The 16,071-nt window shown below is 34.6% G+C and overlaps 2 protein-coding genes and 1 pseudogene across 4 annotated transcripts; 2 read left to right on the top strand and 1 right to left on the bottom strand.

Annotated features, from left to right (window-relative positions):
* Positions 1-2,959: 2,959 nt before the first annotated feature.
* Positions 2,960-6,708, bottom strand: LOC146920723 (syntaxin-22-like). Of its 2 annotated transcripts, XM_085714182.1 has the most exons (7): positions 6,412-6,708; positions 6,229-6,322; positions 5,020-5,159; positions 4,812-4,886; positions 4,082-4,239; positions 3,830-3,930; positions 2,960-3,317 (listed from the first exon to the last, which is right to left on the bottom strand). In XM_085714182.1, the coding sequence occupies exons 1-7, from the start codon at positions 6,582-6,584 to the stop codon at positions 3,252-3,254; spliced, it is 807 nt and encodes a 268-aa protein (XP_085570308.1). In that variant the 5' UTR covers positions 6,585-6,708; the 3' UTR covers positions 2,960-3,251. The 2 variants fall into 2 exon arrangements, with proteins under 2 accessions (XP_085570308.1, XP_085570307.1); XM_085714181.1 differs by lacking the exon at positions 2,960-3,317 and having other exon boundaries at positions 3,611-3,930.
* A 3,920-nt stretch (positions 6,709-10,628) lies between these two features.
* Positions 10,629-13,463, top strand: LOC146920722 (pentatricopeptide repeat-containing protein At5g46100 pseudogene; annotated as a pseudogene). The gene is made up of 2 exons (XR_015011889.1): positions 10,629-12,839; positions 13,377-13,463. The product of XR_015011889.1 is annotated as a pentatricopeptide repeat-containing protein At5g46100 pseudogene (transcript).
* Positions 12,839-15,861, top strand: LOC146920721 (uncharacterized). The gene is made up of 3 exons (XM_085714176.1): positions 12,839-13,649; positions 14,451-14,881; positions 15,198-15,861. The coding sequence occupies exons 1-3, from the start codon at positions 13,485-13,487 to the stop codon at positions 15,625-15,627; spliced, it is 1,026 nt and encodes a 341-aa protein (XP_085570302.1). The 5' UTR covers positions 12,839-13,484; the 3' UTR covers positions 15,628-15,861.
* Positions 15,862-16,071: the final 210 nt, after the last annotated feature.

Here is a 16,071-nt window from a genome sequence, read left to right as displayed (position 1 = left end):
TAAAAAATTACACCCTAAAAAAAAGCAGTCTGGTGCACTAAAGCTCCTGCATACACCAGGTCCAGGAAGGGGTCCCGCCATTCGATGTATTGTACGCAACCTTACTCTGTTTTTTGCACAAGAGGTTGTTTCCAAAAGTTGAACTCATGACCTTTTCAGTCACATGACAACAACTTTACCGTTGCGCCAAGGCTCCCTTAAAAAATTACACCCTTTGAGAGAAAAAAAAACTCTGGCAGATCTTCATAATCTTTACGTGATAATTTAAAAGTAGAGGTAATTCCCCTATTAAGCACTGTAACATTTTCGACATATTTGAAGCTTAATCTTTGGCTCACTTCAGATTGGAAAGTAGTTTATCAGGGCCAAGTATTTCAAACAATGAAAAAGACAGTCGAAGTGTAATAAAACTTTATTAGTTGATGAGCATCTATTACAAGGAGAGGATGATAAAACAACAACAAAATGAAGTTGGCTACAAAGCCCTATGCTTAAAGCTTAAAAATACAAGGCTCCATTTTGCATGGATAATATACACTAAATCTACTCAACCATTAACTCAGCCGCGTGATTTGTAAACATGGAACTGACGTATTCGTAAAACTGCGATAAAAAAATGTAAAGCAGCCTTAATATGCAAATTCCTACATTGATCAGATTAAAAATGGATGTTCTAATCAGAAGAATCTTCACTCATAACATCTTCAGAGCCCCCTACATTCACTACTCTATTCAGCATTCCATCCGAACCTTCACTCATAACATCTTCCTCAGAATCTTCCTCTTCATTGTCTTCTTCATCTTCAAAATTGTCCACATCTTCATCACTCATTCCAACCAAATCCCTATCCCATCTGTTAGGGGAGACACCGTTGTAACCTATCTCCCAATTTCCATGATCATATTCCACTGCTTGAGCATCATCATCGGATTCCACTGCTTGAGCATTATTATCATCAGACTCCACCTCTTCAGCACTGTTACTATTCTCAGCAACCCCAATGTGAACAGGAGCCATAGGACTAAATTTTTCTACATCCCATTCTTCATCCAAGTTTCTCAATGGTTCTCTTCCACCCTTGGAACTATGACTGGCTGCTGCATGGCCCAGCAACAAATCTTCAACAGCTCTTTTTACTCTACGTTTTCTGACCGTTCGGCAACCTCGTCCACCCCCTTGTCCTTGTGTTGCCTGTCCCTACTGTTTTAATTTCTGACTTAGATTCTCGGTGACCTTAATGTTTTGACGGCCAGTATCTTGTTTGGAATTGTACATTCTTTTAGACAGCTTTTTACCCCGTCCAAGACCACGACAACGACAAGAAGAAAGTATTTTAAAGTGGATCCTCTCAAAAGTAGCAATACCAAGTCCACAATTTAAAATAACCCAAATAAATTTCAAATTGAAATAATTATTTTTTATTACATTACATTTTTTTAAATTTTGATTTTGAATTTTTTTTAGAGCAATTATGAATTAATAAGTACATGTCTAAGACATGTATTTATTAATTTTTTTCACAGGTGCATTTATTAAATTGTTCATATTAATTTATATTTTTATGATTTTATTAACTATGTATATGTTTTTCATAAAATCATAAATATCTTATTTTTAATTTTTTTTTTGGTGAATATCCTATTTTCAAATTTACTTTTATGTTTTCTGTTTTTTTTTTTTTACTATCACCCAATGTCTTCTAAAAAAATGAATGATCTAGGTGAAGTCAATGGGGTAGTTTTGGCCACCCAATTTTTTTTATTTGAACAAGTTAATATATTTTGTAATTAAATACTAAAAATGCATAATATATGCAAGGTCTGGGGTTTGAATCCCGACCACCACAAAAATAAAAATATCACTAATGAATTTATTTATCAAAAACTAGTAGAAATAGAAAAGTCAAAAGATAGATACTTATGTGATAGATATATTTTGTTTTATTTTAAAACTTTCAATCTCTTAAATAATTAGGAGAGCACTTAAAAGCCATTTTTTTTCCCTTCACTTATACATTTTTGTTAACATGTGTTTGTTAATACGTGTGAAAAAGCAAATAGTTCACTTAATTTGACGGAGGGAAACACAGTTTAATCCGCTTGAATCAATGATCCCCGACCAAAAATACTCCATGTTATCCTACAATGAAAGTAAGCAGAGTTTCCTACACTAAAAAAGTCTCCTTCTCCACCTACTGCCCACCTCACCACCGTTCACCCCATCTGAAAACATATCTTCATAGTGCACAGAGCATAGCTCAAGTAACATCATAATCCATAATTAATATGTAATAATCAAATTTATAGTGATAAAGTTAAATATGAATTCCCCCGTTTCTCTATTTTTACCAAGGGTTTACATTTAATGGCAGTCTAATTATATCCCTAATTAGATGCTTATGTAAATCTCAGTTATGAGATCGTATCTTGTCCTTTGACGCATTACTCATTTAGAGATACTGTAACTACAATTAGAACCTACAATTACCAGGTAACAGGTTTCAACACATCAATTATTTTGAAACAAGATAACAACAAAAACTATATATAGAATAAAGAACTATCTCCATGTTTTCTTCAAGGCAATTACATTATTTACTTGCTGAACAAATGCATTTCAGGGTTTACTTCACAGATTGTAAGTAATGTTAATATAGATGACTTTGCAGTTTAGGAGTCAGGGTTTATCTTTTGATTGGTTCAACGGTTATACATCTGCTTTTTCCAGCTCTAATATTCAGAAAATTCTTCAGTTAATGACACATGCGAAATTCCACACATATGTTCGTTATCAATTTTTTCCTTCAGATATCCATGCAAACTAGGGGACCTTTACTAGTTTGACCTGGTCATGTAGACCTATAAGTTTCAATTATCGGAAAAGAAAACCAGCAATCCAAGAGGAGGAAAAAATGATTTTCCTAGATCGAGATACCGCTTTTTGAGTAGCAAATACAGGTAAAGAAGGAATTAAATATTTCTTTTATTAAATATAAACAAGTACATAATTTACACAACAAGCAGGATGTGACACATCCTTAAAATCCCAAACACAAACATAGAGAGGAGAACATACCACCCTAAACAACAAAGAGAAGACAAAGTAAGTGATTTCCCCCGCCGTGCACGAAACCAGATGAGAAAGTGACAAAACCCAGTTATTCATGAGATCAGGTAAAACATCACTTGGTGAAATTATCAGCAAGAGAGATTTTGTGGCTCAGTAAATACTGCATTTGATTGATAATGGACTAAGCAGCAACAACAATGATGATGATGAGAAGCACGACTCCAAATATCACCATAAGTAAGCACGCCTAGATAAAAGGGGGAACACAACAAACAGTGAAGAACATTTGATATTGACAGAAAAAATTACACGAAGCTTTAAAAGATAAAAGAAAAAGGATTGATGAAAAAATCTACCTCAACTCCCATAATTAGAAAATTGTGCTGAAATTACTTGTTACACAATTCATCCACCAAAACCTCACACCCCTGCCCCCCAAAACAAATCCCTTTCTCCATATAAATAGAAATGAAATACATTATGCAAGCCGAGAACCATACTGAATTAAACCAATGGCTACATATTCTATTAGGTTTAGCTGTGTATGACCCCTTTTTAACTCCTAAAGTTATTAACTATATATTATGTAGGCTGTAGTCTTATTTAAGTTCAGTACAATATGTGAGGAAGGTTTCAGTTCACTAAACAATGGCGCGCATCTATATCTACTCAAGAATTCCCACACCTAAATTAATTTGGTGGGAGGAAGAGGATACTTAAAACCAACAACCCAATTATAAAAAGAAAATTTATATATACCAAAGATGAACTTGATCTTTGTGTCTTTGAAGCTTGAACAAGTTGCGATTTTGCCTGGGCAGTGGCTTCATGAGAATTCTCGATGTTGGACCCAATATCATCTACAAAATGAAATTTTTAACATCAACTAACTACTGTAAACAAAACCATCAATTAACATAAATTAGTCTAGACCGGTAACATTAGAGTTGATAGAGGATGCATAATTAGCAACAAAAAATAAAAAATAAAGGGTGGGAGGGGACAAATTACCAATCATTGCTCCTTGTTCATGAACAAGCACAGCAAGATCTTTGAAGATCTCATTTACTTCACCTATCTGCTGCTGGATTTCTTGAATGCCTTGTTCTCTTTCCTCAATGATAGCCTCATTGAAGGAAATCTCATTATCTAAGGATATTACCTCCTGTCTGCAGAATGAATAATGCAGGAGCTAAGAAACTACAACAATCAAATGGTTAAATTTGAAAAGTGAAGTTTTTCATCAAATTTAATTTCATGTGGTAGAATACTGCCAATGATCATGTCAACAAATTCTTCGCGCCAGCCAGAAAACTTAAAAGAAGTCACCTTATGGTGTCAATTCCATTTCAGCCTAATATAATTACATATAAATAATACAATAGGTCAAATTTAAGAAGTAACCTTTTGAGAAATAATTGATGTTGAGTTTTTCATCAAATATAATGATGCATGAATCATTGCATTTATATGTTGCTGAACTACCAACCCATAACAAAGAAAAGGACATGAACAGGAAGTGCATCGATTATCGCCTCATAAATTTGCAAATGCATGACTCTAACATTTGATCTAAAATTACATTCAAAATACTGTTTTATCACATCATATATTATATTGGAAACTAATTATTATCCGAAGTTTATGAGGAAGGTATTGATCTGTTTTTTAAATAAATAATATCTGGAAAGTGGATCTGCAAGTCAATTCAATAACTATAGTATAAGATACAAGAAATCACCTTCTGGATTCCAAAAGAAGGGCATGCTGTTCTTGACTTTTATCGGAACTAACACCTACTTCACTGCCTGTATAGCTGCAGGGCAGAAAGAAAAGCCCGTGCTATAAGTATTGCACAATTGTATGCATAGGTAATAGAAACTAGTAAGACAGCGCATTAGCAGTCTTGCCCTTTCGACTATTAAACACCAATAACATTGGTCAGTCACCTGGATGGCTGAACTTCATGCGGAACAAAAGGAGTGTAAGCTGTCTCCCTCTCAGCTGCAAGACGTTGTGCCTTCTGAAATTCTTTCAACACTGCCTGAAAATTTTTCGCCAATTTAGCATCTGCTATCTTCTTGGTTGCCTGCAAATACAATAAAGAAATTGAAGATCTGTTCTCATTTTATTTTCAAGTAAAAAGAAAAATAATTCAAGATCACGTCACAAAGCAATAAACAACTAACAGAACATGGTTATTAGTTCCTTAAAAAAAAAAAAAAACATGGTTATTAGTATCTTATGATGCATACAAGTCGTATCTCAATTTAATACAAAGCTCTATTGTGTATCTATTTTGAACATGAATTTCATCTTGAATCCCGATTCATTATGATCAATTTAGTATGAACATGGCATAAGTTGTTTTCATAGGTTCTCCCAAACAGTCTCACAAGTGCTTATGTCAGCAGATAAGTCAATCCAAACAGACCCTTGGTTTGTGAGATGAATTTTGATTATTTTTTAGTTCCATCGATGATATATCATCTTATAATTTTGATGTGTCAACTTGTTTTTACTTTAAAAGCAATATTTTTATTGATAGTATATCTTATGATTCATAATAAGATTTGATTACGATTCAAAAAATATTTAAGATTTGTTAGTATCGTCTTAAGATTTGATAACCAAGCAACAAACATTTATTTCACAAGCAAGGTTCCATCACAGTTAAAAACCGCAATTGCAATCACAACTTTACAACATCTTACTTGCAATTACAGTCTCATCAGCAGTAATCATCCTCAATTTTTCATAAAAATAAATTACAACACAAATGTAACCGCCACCGAAACCGTAAGTGAAAAGGCTGAACATAATATTCATTCAAAAACTAATAATATGTTCACCTAAACCATCAGTCAAATTTCAAAAGAATAAACCATCAATTTAACCCCTGAACTATCACTTTCTCCAATTTAATCCCTAAACTAATATAAATATAATAAGTAGTCTGTAAATTATATGAAATTCGTCAGTTTAATCCTTAAAGTATCCGTCAATTTAGTCCATAACATCTTAGATACCGTTATATTTGCATAGTTTAGAGACTAAATTGATGGTTTACCACGCATTAGATACCATTAAACTTTGATTAATTTGCACATGCAATTGAAATAGAAAGAGATGAATAGAAGCAAAAGCTTAAAACTGACATTAACATCAGCATGATGATCAATTTCACTAGCTTGTTTAAGCTTATCCGAAGTATCCTTCACCAATTGTCCAATATGAAGTCTCGTCTTGTGCCTATAGAAAAAGATTACCAATCAAATATCTTAAAATTGAAGTAACCAACAAAATTTCCTATTCAGCGATAGTGAAGAGTGATCTCTCACAGTTTCTCGCGGAGTTCGGGCGTGTCTTTGGGGGTTCCGAGAGTGTTAACGAGTCTCTGAAAAGTAGAGACGGCGGTGTTGATCTGAAACACGCCGGAAGCCACCGCTTGCGTCGGGTCTTGTTTGCCGTTGATTTGGTTTCGCCGGCCGGATTCTAAGTCTTGAAAACTCATTCTGAGGTAAGCGTATCACTGAGTTTCTAGAGCAGAGAGAATCGGTGAAATTGTAATTGGAATTTGGTGGAAATTGGAGTGGAAGCGAGGAATGGAATGTGTTGTTGGTGAAGAAGGGATGATTGAAATGATGAAAAGACTTTGGATTTTGATTCTCATTCCTTCCTCGTACGTCCACGTGGACACACAGCACACGTGGCACTCCATGTATACACAACGCCACGACAATATATATATATATATATATATATATATATATATATATATATATATGGGTTTTTCTAACCTGTGCAATCTTGCACAGCTTAAGAAGTAATAAATGCCTAATTTTTTGGGTTTTTCTAAAATCTTATTAACGAGTCATTTAATTAACCATTTCTTAAAAACTAGTATTTCTTTTCTCTCTCATATTAACATTTGCCAATAGAGCCTGTAGGAAGAACGCATTAGAGGTGACATTTAATATACACAAGCAACTTTTTTTGTGTATCATACAAAAATGATTTTTTTACCATATATATATTAGTATTTTATTCAATGGCTAGGATTAGAGATGAGTTACCTCTTCAATGGGTTTATGTGATACAAGGGGTTTATTGGAGTGTCACCCCAAATTTGTATGTAATTATATTTATGGATTTTTGAATATTAATTAAAAAATTGATGAAATTTTTGACAAATAAAAAATTGATGAATTGTCCTTTTATGACAAAATTTAGTCCATATAAATTTTGATATCTTGACATTTATAAATTAATAAATGCCATATATTCACAACCTAATCAAGTAAATAACATTTAAGTAAAATATTATTTTTTTACTTTAATTGGGGAGCATTAATTTTGGGCATTCGTTTGGCTATTATTTTGGACTTTTTGCCTTCTTTCATTTCAATTTTCTCCTTTATCCATTGAAATTTAGCCATTAATTTTGGGCATTCTTCTCCTTAAAAAATTATGATCATAAGAAACTACAGATTGCAAAAGGGAAATAACAGATCGCAAATTGCAGATCGAGAGAGAGGGAGACCTATATGAAAATGATAATGACGGTGAAAATGATGGTGTTAGAGTGAGAACCTGAGAAAGAAATTTCTGGACAAATAATAAGTTTTTTGTTTGACTAACATTTATTGTTTGGTGAAAGATTGATGAAGAGTTCTATAGATTAGTTCTGGTCAATTAATAATGGAGAAATTAATTTGGCCAAAGTCTTATATTGAGTTGTTTTGGGGAGGTATTTTGATTTAAACAACAAAAGGGACAATTTAGAATTACATCTAAAACCTATTCACCTACTACTAAGGGTTAAATAAGCTTTTTGTATGGTACCCAAAAACAGTCACTTGTGTATCCTAACCTTCACCCGCATTAGACCTTCACTTTTAATCTTTGTCAATAGAGCCTGTAGGAACGTATCAGACCTTCACTTTTAATCTTTGTCATTTTCAATTAAATTCTCCATGAATTATGTTTCGTCCCTTCCCCCTTAATCTTCATCAGTTTTTCTTTTGCCCATTAAACAAAATTCAATGTTAAAGATTATGATTCTTTCCTCTCTAATTTACAATATTTTATTTCATTTAGAATTTGATTGTAGGGTAATATATTGATTGATAGGAACCTGCATGAATCACTAATTAATATTGAAATTTCAACGAGAAGTATGTATGTATGGCAAGGGTACTGTGATCTGATTCGTTGGCAATTGTAAAAGGAGAGAGAGAGCCTTTCAGGAAAAAAAAATAGGAGAAAGAAAGAAAAGATTTTAAGAAATGGTTAATTAAATGACTCATTAATAAGATTTTAGAAAAACCCAAAAAATTAGGCATTTATTACTCCTTAAGTTGTGCAAGATTGCACAGGTTAGAAAAACCCTATATATATTTATTTTTTTTAAGTTTAATCTTTTCTCCACTTTTTTTACAATCAAATTTAAAAAATATAAACCATTTTGTCAAAAAAAAATATAAACCATTATTTACACTATTTTTAACTGTCAACAAGGGAAATCAAATCTTAGTCTTTGATTACGCCTTGGTGAAGGCGCTATGGGCGAAGGAGAGTCTCTCATGTTATTCCTTCTAAGTGAATTTTGAAGTCTAGATTCGTTGTTGTTAGCATGTTTTATATCATCTTCATTGTCGTTGATTGGTTTATGATGACTTGATCGATTTTGAAAACCTTCGTGTGAGAGTTGCTCCAAATGGGGGGTGGAGATGCAAATGGCACTTAGATGCTAAAGTCAGAAATGTACTATCAGATAGCAAATAAGTGTGTCAAGAATGTGATCATAATTGGGGGGAAAAGGCCCCTTATTTATGGTATTGTGTCATGATGGTGTACTCATATTAGTTGATATCTTTGCTCCTAAATAGATTTTGTCTGTTTGGGAGAAGTTGAATTTAAGATATGCGTTGCGACCTATTTGATTTAAATTCATTCCTTGTTGCTATGAACGACCTTGAGTTTATCTTATAGTTTGTTGGTGTTAAAGGTGGTGGATCGCGTAAGTTTTGTTTTACTTCTGGCATGAAGACGATATAATCTTATGAGATGGTGTAGGGGGTATAGCTATGTGTTACACCATGCTTTTATCGAGTCCAAATTGAATGCTTTCCAAAATATTCAAAGTAATCTTAATTGATATCATTTTGTTGTAGACGAAAATCACAATTCTCAAAATAATTTTTTGAAAAATTATTGTTAACAACTTCTGCACCCACACAGCAGCACGCATATCTGCAGAATCCAGCTGCTACTGCTCAACAGCCTGCTGCGCACCTGCAGCAGTCTCATGTTGCCTCGGCTGTTTCTGCACAACAGCCTCCTGTGCCTTCTGTTTCTTGGCAATGACCTTCCCGTGATCGCTTTAAGTGCAACGTGGATGCAAGCTTTTCTACGTCGAAGAACAGAACCGGTATTGATATTTGTGTGCGAGATGATGATGGTGCTTATGTGCTCGCTAAAACAGTTAGTTTTGATGTTGTTCATCCGGTTCGGGTTGGCGAAGCTTTGTGTTTATATCATGCTTTGGAATGACTAAGTGATATGCAATTTGATAATGTGGACTTCGCGATGGATTCTAAAATTACTTATGATGCTTTTCACTCTGAGAAAGACGACATTTCCGAGTTTGGACATATCATTTCGGCTTGCCAATCCCTTTTCTCCACTCACTTCACAAACTCTCAGGTTGAGTTCACTAGGCTACAAGCGAATGCGACAACTCATGCACTTGCAGGGGAGGCCACTTCTTTAGCTAGTCCGGTCATTTATTTTAATACCCCGCGTTGTACAAACAATATTATCTTTAATGAAATGCTATAAGCAACTTTCCTTAAAAAAAAAAGGTTATTTTCTAATTATTTTTAGATTTTGGGTTTTTTAAACCATAAGTAACACATACAATAGTGTTTAATGTGATTATTTTCTACAAAATCATTAAAAAACAGTCTCTATTATTATAAAAAGTTTAGGTGAGTTGGATTATATAGCTTATTAGAATCATAATAAATCTCAAGAATAAAAGAATATTTATAAAAATATTTACATATTACGATTTTTACATCAATACTCAAAGTTAAAGCTACTTATCGATTTTTTTTGGTGGTGTCGAGAATTCGAACCCCAAACCTTATATATTATGCATTACCAACTGAGCTAACCTCACGGGACAAAGTTACTTATCGATTATCAAAAGAAAGTAGAGTACTAGAGTGCAATCCAAATTTATCGATTATCTCTTCTGTAATTTTATTTATTTATCTATCATACCGACGTTGGTGTCAGGACAGGTGGTTAATTTGGACAGCACTTGAGTGACATAATGTTACCGTGACATTAAATCTGGACCACACAACACATATTGTCATTTCCATCTGGGCCACACAACACATCCATGAATACATTTGTGTGACCCAAATTTAATATCACGGTGACATTATGTCACCCAAGTATTTTCTCGTTAATTCACGTGGTTTCGTGCTTAACACTTTAGAAACGTATTCCTCAAAAAAAAAAAAAAAAAACACTTTAGAAACGTAGAAATCCATGTCAGTCACTCACACCCTTCACTCGTGCGATCAATCCCTCATAAATCTTCTTCCATAAGCAAACAGTTTCTTCTTCTTCTTCTTCTTCTTCTTCTAATTTGCTCTCTCAACCCAAAGATATTATATTACCAATTACTCTTTTTATTTTTTCAGCAACATTGGAAACAAAATGAACCAAAACATCGGACAAAATAACTGGAACACGACGACGATGTTGCATTCCAGTAAATCAAGGTAACACGGCTTCCATTAAATTCTCCAATCACAGTTTTGATTTCATGAGCATTTTCTATTCAAACTCAGTTAACACAGTTCTCAAAGGTTGATGCTTCATTTTGCATGAGACCCGTTTGATGAAATGCTTCACCCAAGTCTCAAACTAAACCTAACTCCAACCTTGAACACACGGTGATTTAACTATTCAACAGTGATTGTTCCACCAGATTCAGTGTAGTATCTTTTACAAATTTCCAAAATCATTCATTTTTAAGTATTTTCAATTTGGGTTATTATGGCTAGTAAAACTTTGTTTAAGTGGCCAAAGCAAATTACAAATTCAGTAGTTGAAAAGCTAATAAAAGCCGAAAAGGACGTAAACAAAGCTCTTGTTATGTTTGATTCTGCAACAGATGAGTATAGGAATGGATTTCGTCACGATCACAACACTTTCGGTGCAATGATTCATAGGCTAGTTTCTGTGAATCAGTTTAGGCAAGCTGAAGGAATGTTAGAGAGAATGAAGCAAGAAGATTGCGAGGTTACGGAGGACGTGTTTTTAACTATATGTAGAAGTTATGGACGTGTGCATAGGCCACTTGATGCCATCAGGGTTTTCTATAAGATGGAAGGTTTTCAGGTTAAGCCGACGCAGAAGTCTTACCTTACAGTATTTGATATTCTTGTGGAGGAAAACCATGTGAAAAAGGCTATTGGTTTTTACAAGGAGATGCGAGAAAAGGGTATTCCACCAAGTGTTGTTTCCCTCAATATTTTGATCAAGGCGCTCTGCAAAAACGAGGAAACTGTTGAGTCTGCTTTTCGACTATTTCGTGAAATGCCCAATCGTGGATGCCAGCCTGATTCGTATACATATGGTACGTTGATTAATGGGCTGTGCAAACTTAGAAAAATTAGTCAAGCAAAGGAACTGTTGGATGAAATGGAGGAGAAAGGTTTGTCGCCTTCTGTTGTTAGTTACACTAGTTTGATACATGGCTTGTGTCAATCTAATAATTTGGACGGAGCTATAGAATTGCTCGAAGAGATGATAATAAATGGCATCAAGCCAAATGTTTTTACTTATAGTTCTTTAATGGATGGTTTGTGTAAAAGTGGACATTCTTCACAAGCAATGGAGTTGTTAGAAGTGATGGTTAGAAGATGTCTTTTGCCTAACATGGTCACTTATAGTACTTTAATCAATGGACTGTGTAAAGAAGGAAAGCATAGAGAAGCTGTAGAGATTCTTGACAGGATGCGGCTTCAAGGGTTGAAACCAGATGCAGGGATGTACGGGAGAATCATAAGCGGCCTTTGTGCTGCTTGCAGCTATCAAGAAGCAGCAAACTTCATTGATGAGATGGCTCTTGGCGGTATCTCACCTAATCGAGCAAGTTGGAGCTTTCATGTCAGAATGCATAACATGGTTGTCCAAGGTCTTTGTAATAATGTTGATCCAACTCGCTCATTCCAATTGTATCTTAGCATGCGTACTAGGGGTATCTCTGTTGAGATTGGCACTTTTGATTGTTTAGTCAAATGTTTTTGCAAGAGAGGAGACCTGAACAAAGCTACTCGAATTCTGGAGGAGATGATATTAGATGGCTGCATTCCGGATGAGGGAATGTGGAATGTATTAATGTGTGGACTTTGGGATCGGAAAAAAGTTCGAGGAGCTACTGAGCTATTGCTGGCTGAGCTGAAGCAGAAGTTTGTTGAAGCTGAGAGTTGAAGTTTGTGACTGAAATGTATTAATGTGTGGACTTTCTCTGATGGTCATTGATTCCATGACCAAGAATAAAGGTTTAATCTGTGACAGTAGATTTGCTGTGCGTAATTGGAGGCTAAATTTACACATAACCTGCTCTGTTTGTAGACACTCTTAGTTCTTGCCCGACCTTTTTTGAAACTGTAACGATGCAAATATTTGTTGCAAAAAGATTTTCCATGGTTCTAGCCTGGTGGATAAGGCAAACATACAGGTAATTAAAAATCCTCTGTTTTGATCAAACCCATTACATGATGGTTATTTTTATTTTCCATTTTCTAGAAACCTTGTCAGTACCAGTAATTAGGCCAAACTTTAAGTATACCACATTCTTTTCATAGTGCAAAATTAACATTTAAGTTGGCATTCTTATTTTTCTGATTACTATTTATATGGTCTGACTCCTCAGATATTTTATCTATTATTGTGTTGTTTAACGGTGAATTCTCACTACACTTTAACAAGGTTCTGATGTTCTGTTTTATCTGTTGCAACAAAATTGGAGAGGTTCAAAATTCCTGCTAGATAGGGTAAATATGTAGATTGCTAAGTAAATTGATTGTATTTTTGACACACCATGTCTGTCAGTGTTTGTGGATCATGATCAGCTAATGCTGAAATTTTCTGTTGGGGTTAAATAAATACATTTTTTTTGACAAAAAAATAAATAAATAAATACATGTTTACACATTAAGTTAAGTTTCTGATCCAAAGTGAAGTTTCTGATCAACAATTGTATTCTTTACCATAGTCCTGTTCAATAATAATCATTACACAATCCAGAAACAAGACAAAAAACCTGAAGAAAAGAAAGTCCTATCTTGAGTGGAAGAGAAAAGTGAAAGCAAAGTAGTGGAAGATGGGTTTGGATTACTATGAGATTTTGGAGGTTGACAAGAATGCTACAGATGATGAGTTGAAGAAAGCATATAGAAAACTTGCCATGAAATGGCACCCTGATAAGAATCCTGACAATAAGAATGATGCTGAGACTAAATTCAAACTCATATCGGAAGCATATGAGGTATATGTAACTTCATCTTGTTTTTAGTTTAGTTTAATTGCTACAAAACTATGGTCAACTGATCATTCATGTTTCTGAGGATGTTGTTAGTTACAGATCAGATTATCTTGTTTCTCTGTTTTGGTCAGATTTTTTGTCTGTTTCTGTTGTTTACTGTCTTTTGTTTGAGGATTAATTTTGTGTGTTTGAGATCCAATTTGATGGCTACAATCAGTGATATACAGTCGGATGAAAACTGAGGATCCCCTAAGAAGGGTCAAAGAATTTTATGAATTTAGAACTTTGACCCTTACCAAAATCCTCAATTTTCAATTTTTTCCTTTATTATCCAATCTGAATGTGGCGCTATTTGCGATGTTTTTCATTTAGTTATAGATTGATAATCATTTGACTTTCATCCTAAGTAAGGAGTGCCATGTAAGCATCATTGGTCCAGGGTTTGATCTCCGGCCGTGGTATATGGAAAAGCATATCTTATGATAGGTCAACCTCTTAAATTGATCTTAGTTACTTCAAAGGATTTTCTATACAGTTGCACATAGATGATACCTTGGTTTTACCAAAATAAAAAGAATTGTGTGCTGTTGAGTCAGTTAGTTACTATCACTTGTTGAGTAATGTTATAAGGGTCGCTTCACCTTGTTGTACTTATTTTCCATCATTCAGTAAAATTTCAATTTGAGTTAGTTTCATCAATTCATGAACCAACTCTTTGTCTATCCATGTTGTGGGGAATGGGGATGTACAAACCATGAAATGTTCACAGAATCTGACTTAGTATATTGATTTGGCTTCATGGAGGTTCTAAGTGATCCGCAAAAGAGAGCAATTTATGATCAGTATGGAGAAAGCAGCCTTAAAAATGAAATGCCTACAGCAGGTGACAGTGCAGCTCCATACGTCCAAACTCATGATGGCAGAAGGTTTAGGTTCAATCCCAGAAGTGCAGATGGCATATTTGCAGAAGTTTTTGGCTTTTCAAGCCCTTATGGAGGAATGGGAATGAGGGGCGGCGGCTGCAGAGGCATGGGCATGAGAGGTCAGTCGTGGGTGTCCAGGTCTTTTGGCGATATTTTCGGCAAAGATGTATTTGGAGAAAGCAGACAAACGAGTCAAGCTCCAAGACGCAAGGCACCTCCCATTGAAAATAAATTGCCTTGCAGCCTTGAGGAACTTTATAAAGGAACTATCAAAAAGATGAAGATCTCACGGGAAATTGCATATGCAAGCGGGTAAATGCTCTTCCCCTGGCTTTTTAATTCACATCAACTTCAACTTGAACTTTCTCAGAACTAAATTTCATGAGCAGAATGAGAGTTTTTTGTTGGATTTGTTGATATATAAAGTTTCAATACATTTCTAACTGGCGGTGTAAATTATTTTTACACAAACATATTGTCACATAAACCAACTTTGTAACTACATTTTATAATAACTGCAAAATACAAGCTTCTCATTAGACGTTACTAACTGTGTATTCCCGTTCCCTTTCATGTGTGTCTACAAGTAGCAACTTATTCATCTAATATCCCGCATGTGTGTTTGCAGCAAAACTGTACCTGTGGAGGAAATACTAACAATTGAAATCCAACCAGGCTGGAAAAAGGGAACGAAAATCACTTTCCCAGAGAAAGGAAATGAACAACCAAATGTCATTGCTGCAGATATCGTATTCATTATTGACGAGAAACCTCACAATGTATTTACAAGACAAGGTAATGATTTGGTTATGACACAAAAGATATTACTTGCAGAAGGAGAAGCTCTAAGCAGAAGCTACACCTTCCAACTTACTACTTTGGATGGACGAGGTCTGACCATTGCCATAGACAATGGAATTGATCCATCCTATGAAGAAGTGGTTGCCGGCGAAGGGATGCCAATTTCCAAGAATCCTTCACAGAAGGGTAATCTTAGGATCAAATTCAACATCACATTCCCTAGCACGGTTGATGCTGAAACAGAAAGCCAGAACTAAGAAATGTTCATAGCGTCATAATAAAGTGTTAACCATTACCAAGTGCATCTTGTGTATAGTACTATAGTTCAATAGTCTTTGTTTTGCTCTTGTTCTTAACTCTCTTTTCTTCCATTTTATGATTTTGGTCTATGTAGTTTATGTGAGATCCCTTAGTGTCATAAATAAAGTCCAACATTATTACTTGAAGGATTGAGATATACTATTTTGAATTATGATTGCCAGAGTACTTAATTTTTTTGTATATGTAGTCTGCAATCTGCATTATTAAACAATCAATAAACAAGTTTTCCATACATTGGCCATTAGGTAAGGCCAGCAACATCATGGCTTTGGTTTCAAAATTAAATTGTCTTTACTAAAAAATTACACCCTAAAAAAAAGCAGTCCGGTGCACTAAAACTCCTGCATACACCAGGTCCAGGAAGGGGTCCCGCCATTTGA

Source organism: Medicago sativa, chromosome 5 (genome assembly GCF_051527215.1).
Source record: "Medicago sativa cultivar Bolivia chromosome 5, Bolivia_mono, whole genome shotgun sequence".
Lineage (NCBI taxonomy): Eukaryota > Viridiplantae > Streptophyta > Magnoliopsida > Fabales > Fabaceae > Medicago > Medicago sativa.
Note: the sequence above shows the minus strand (reverse complement) of the source record. Positions and strands in the feature narration are given on the sequence as shown.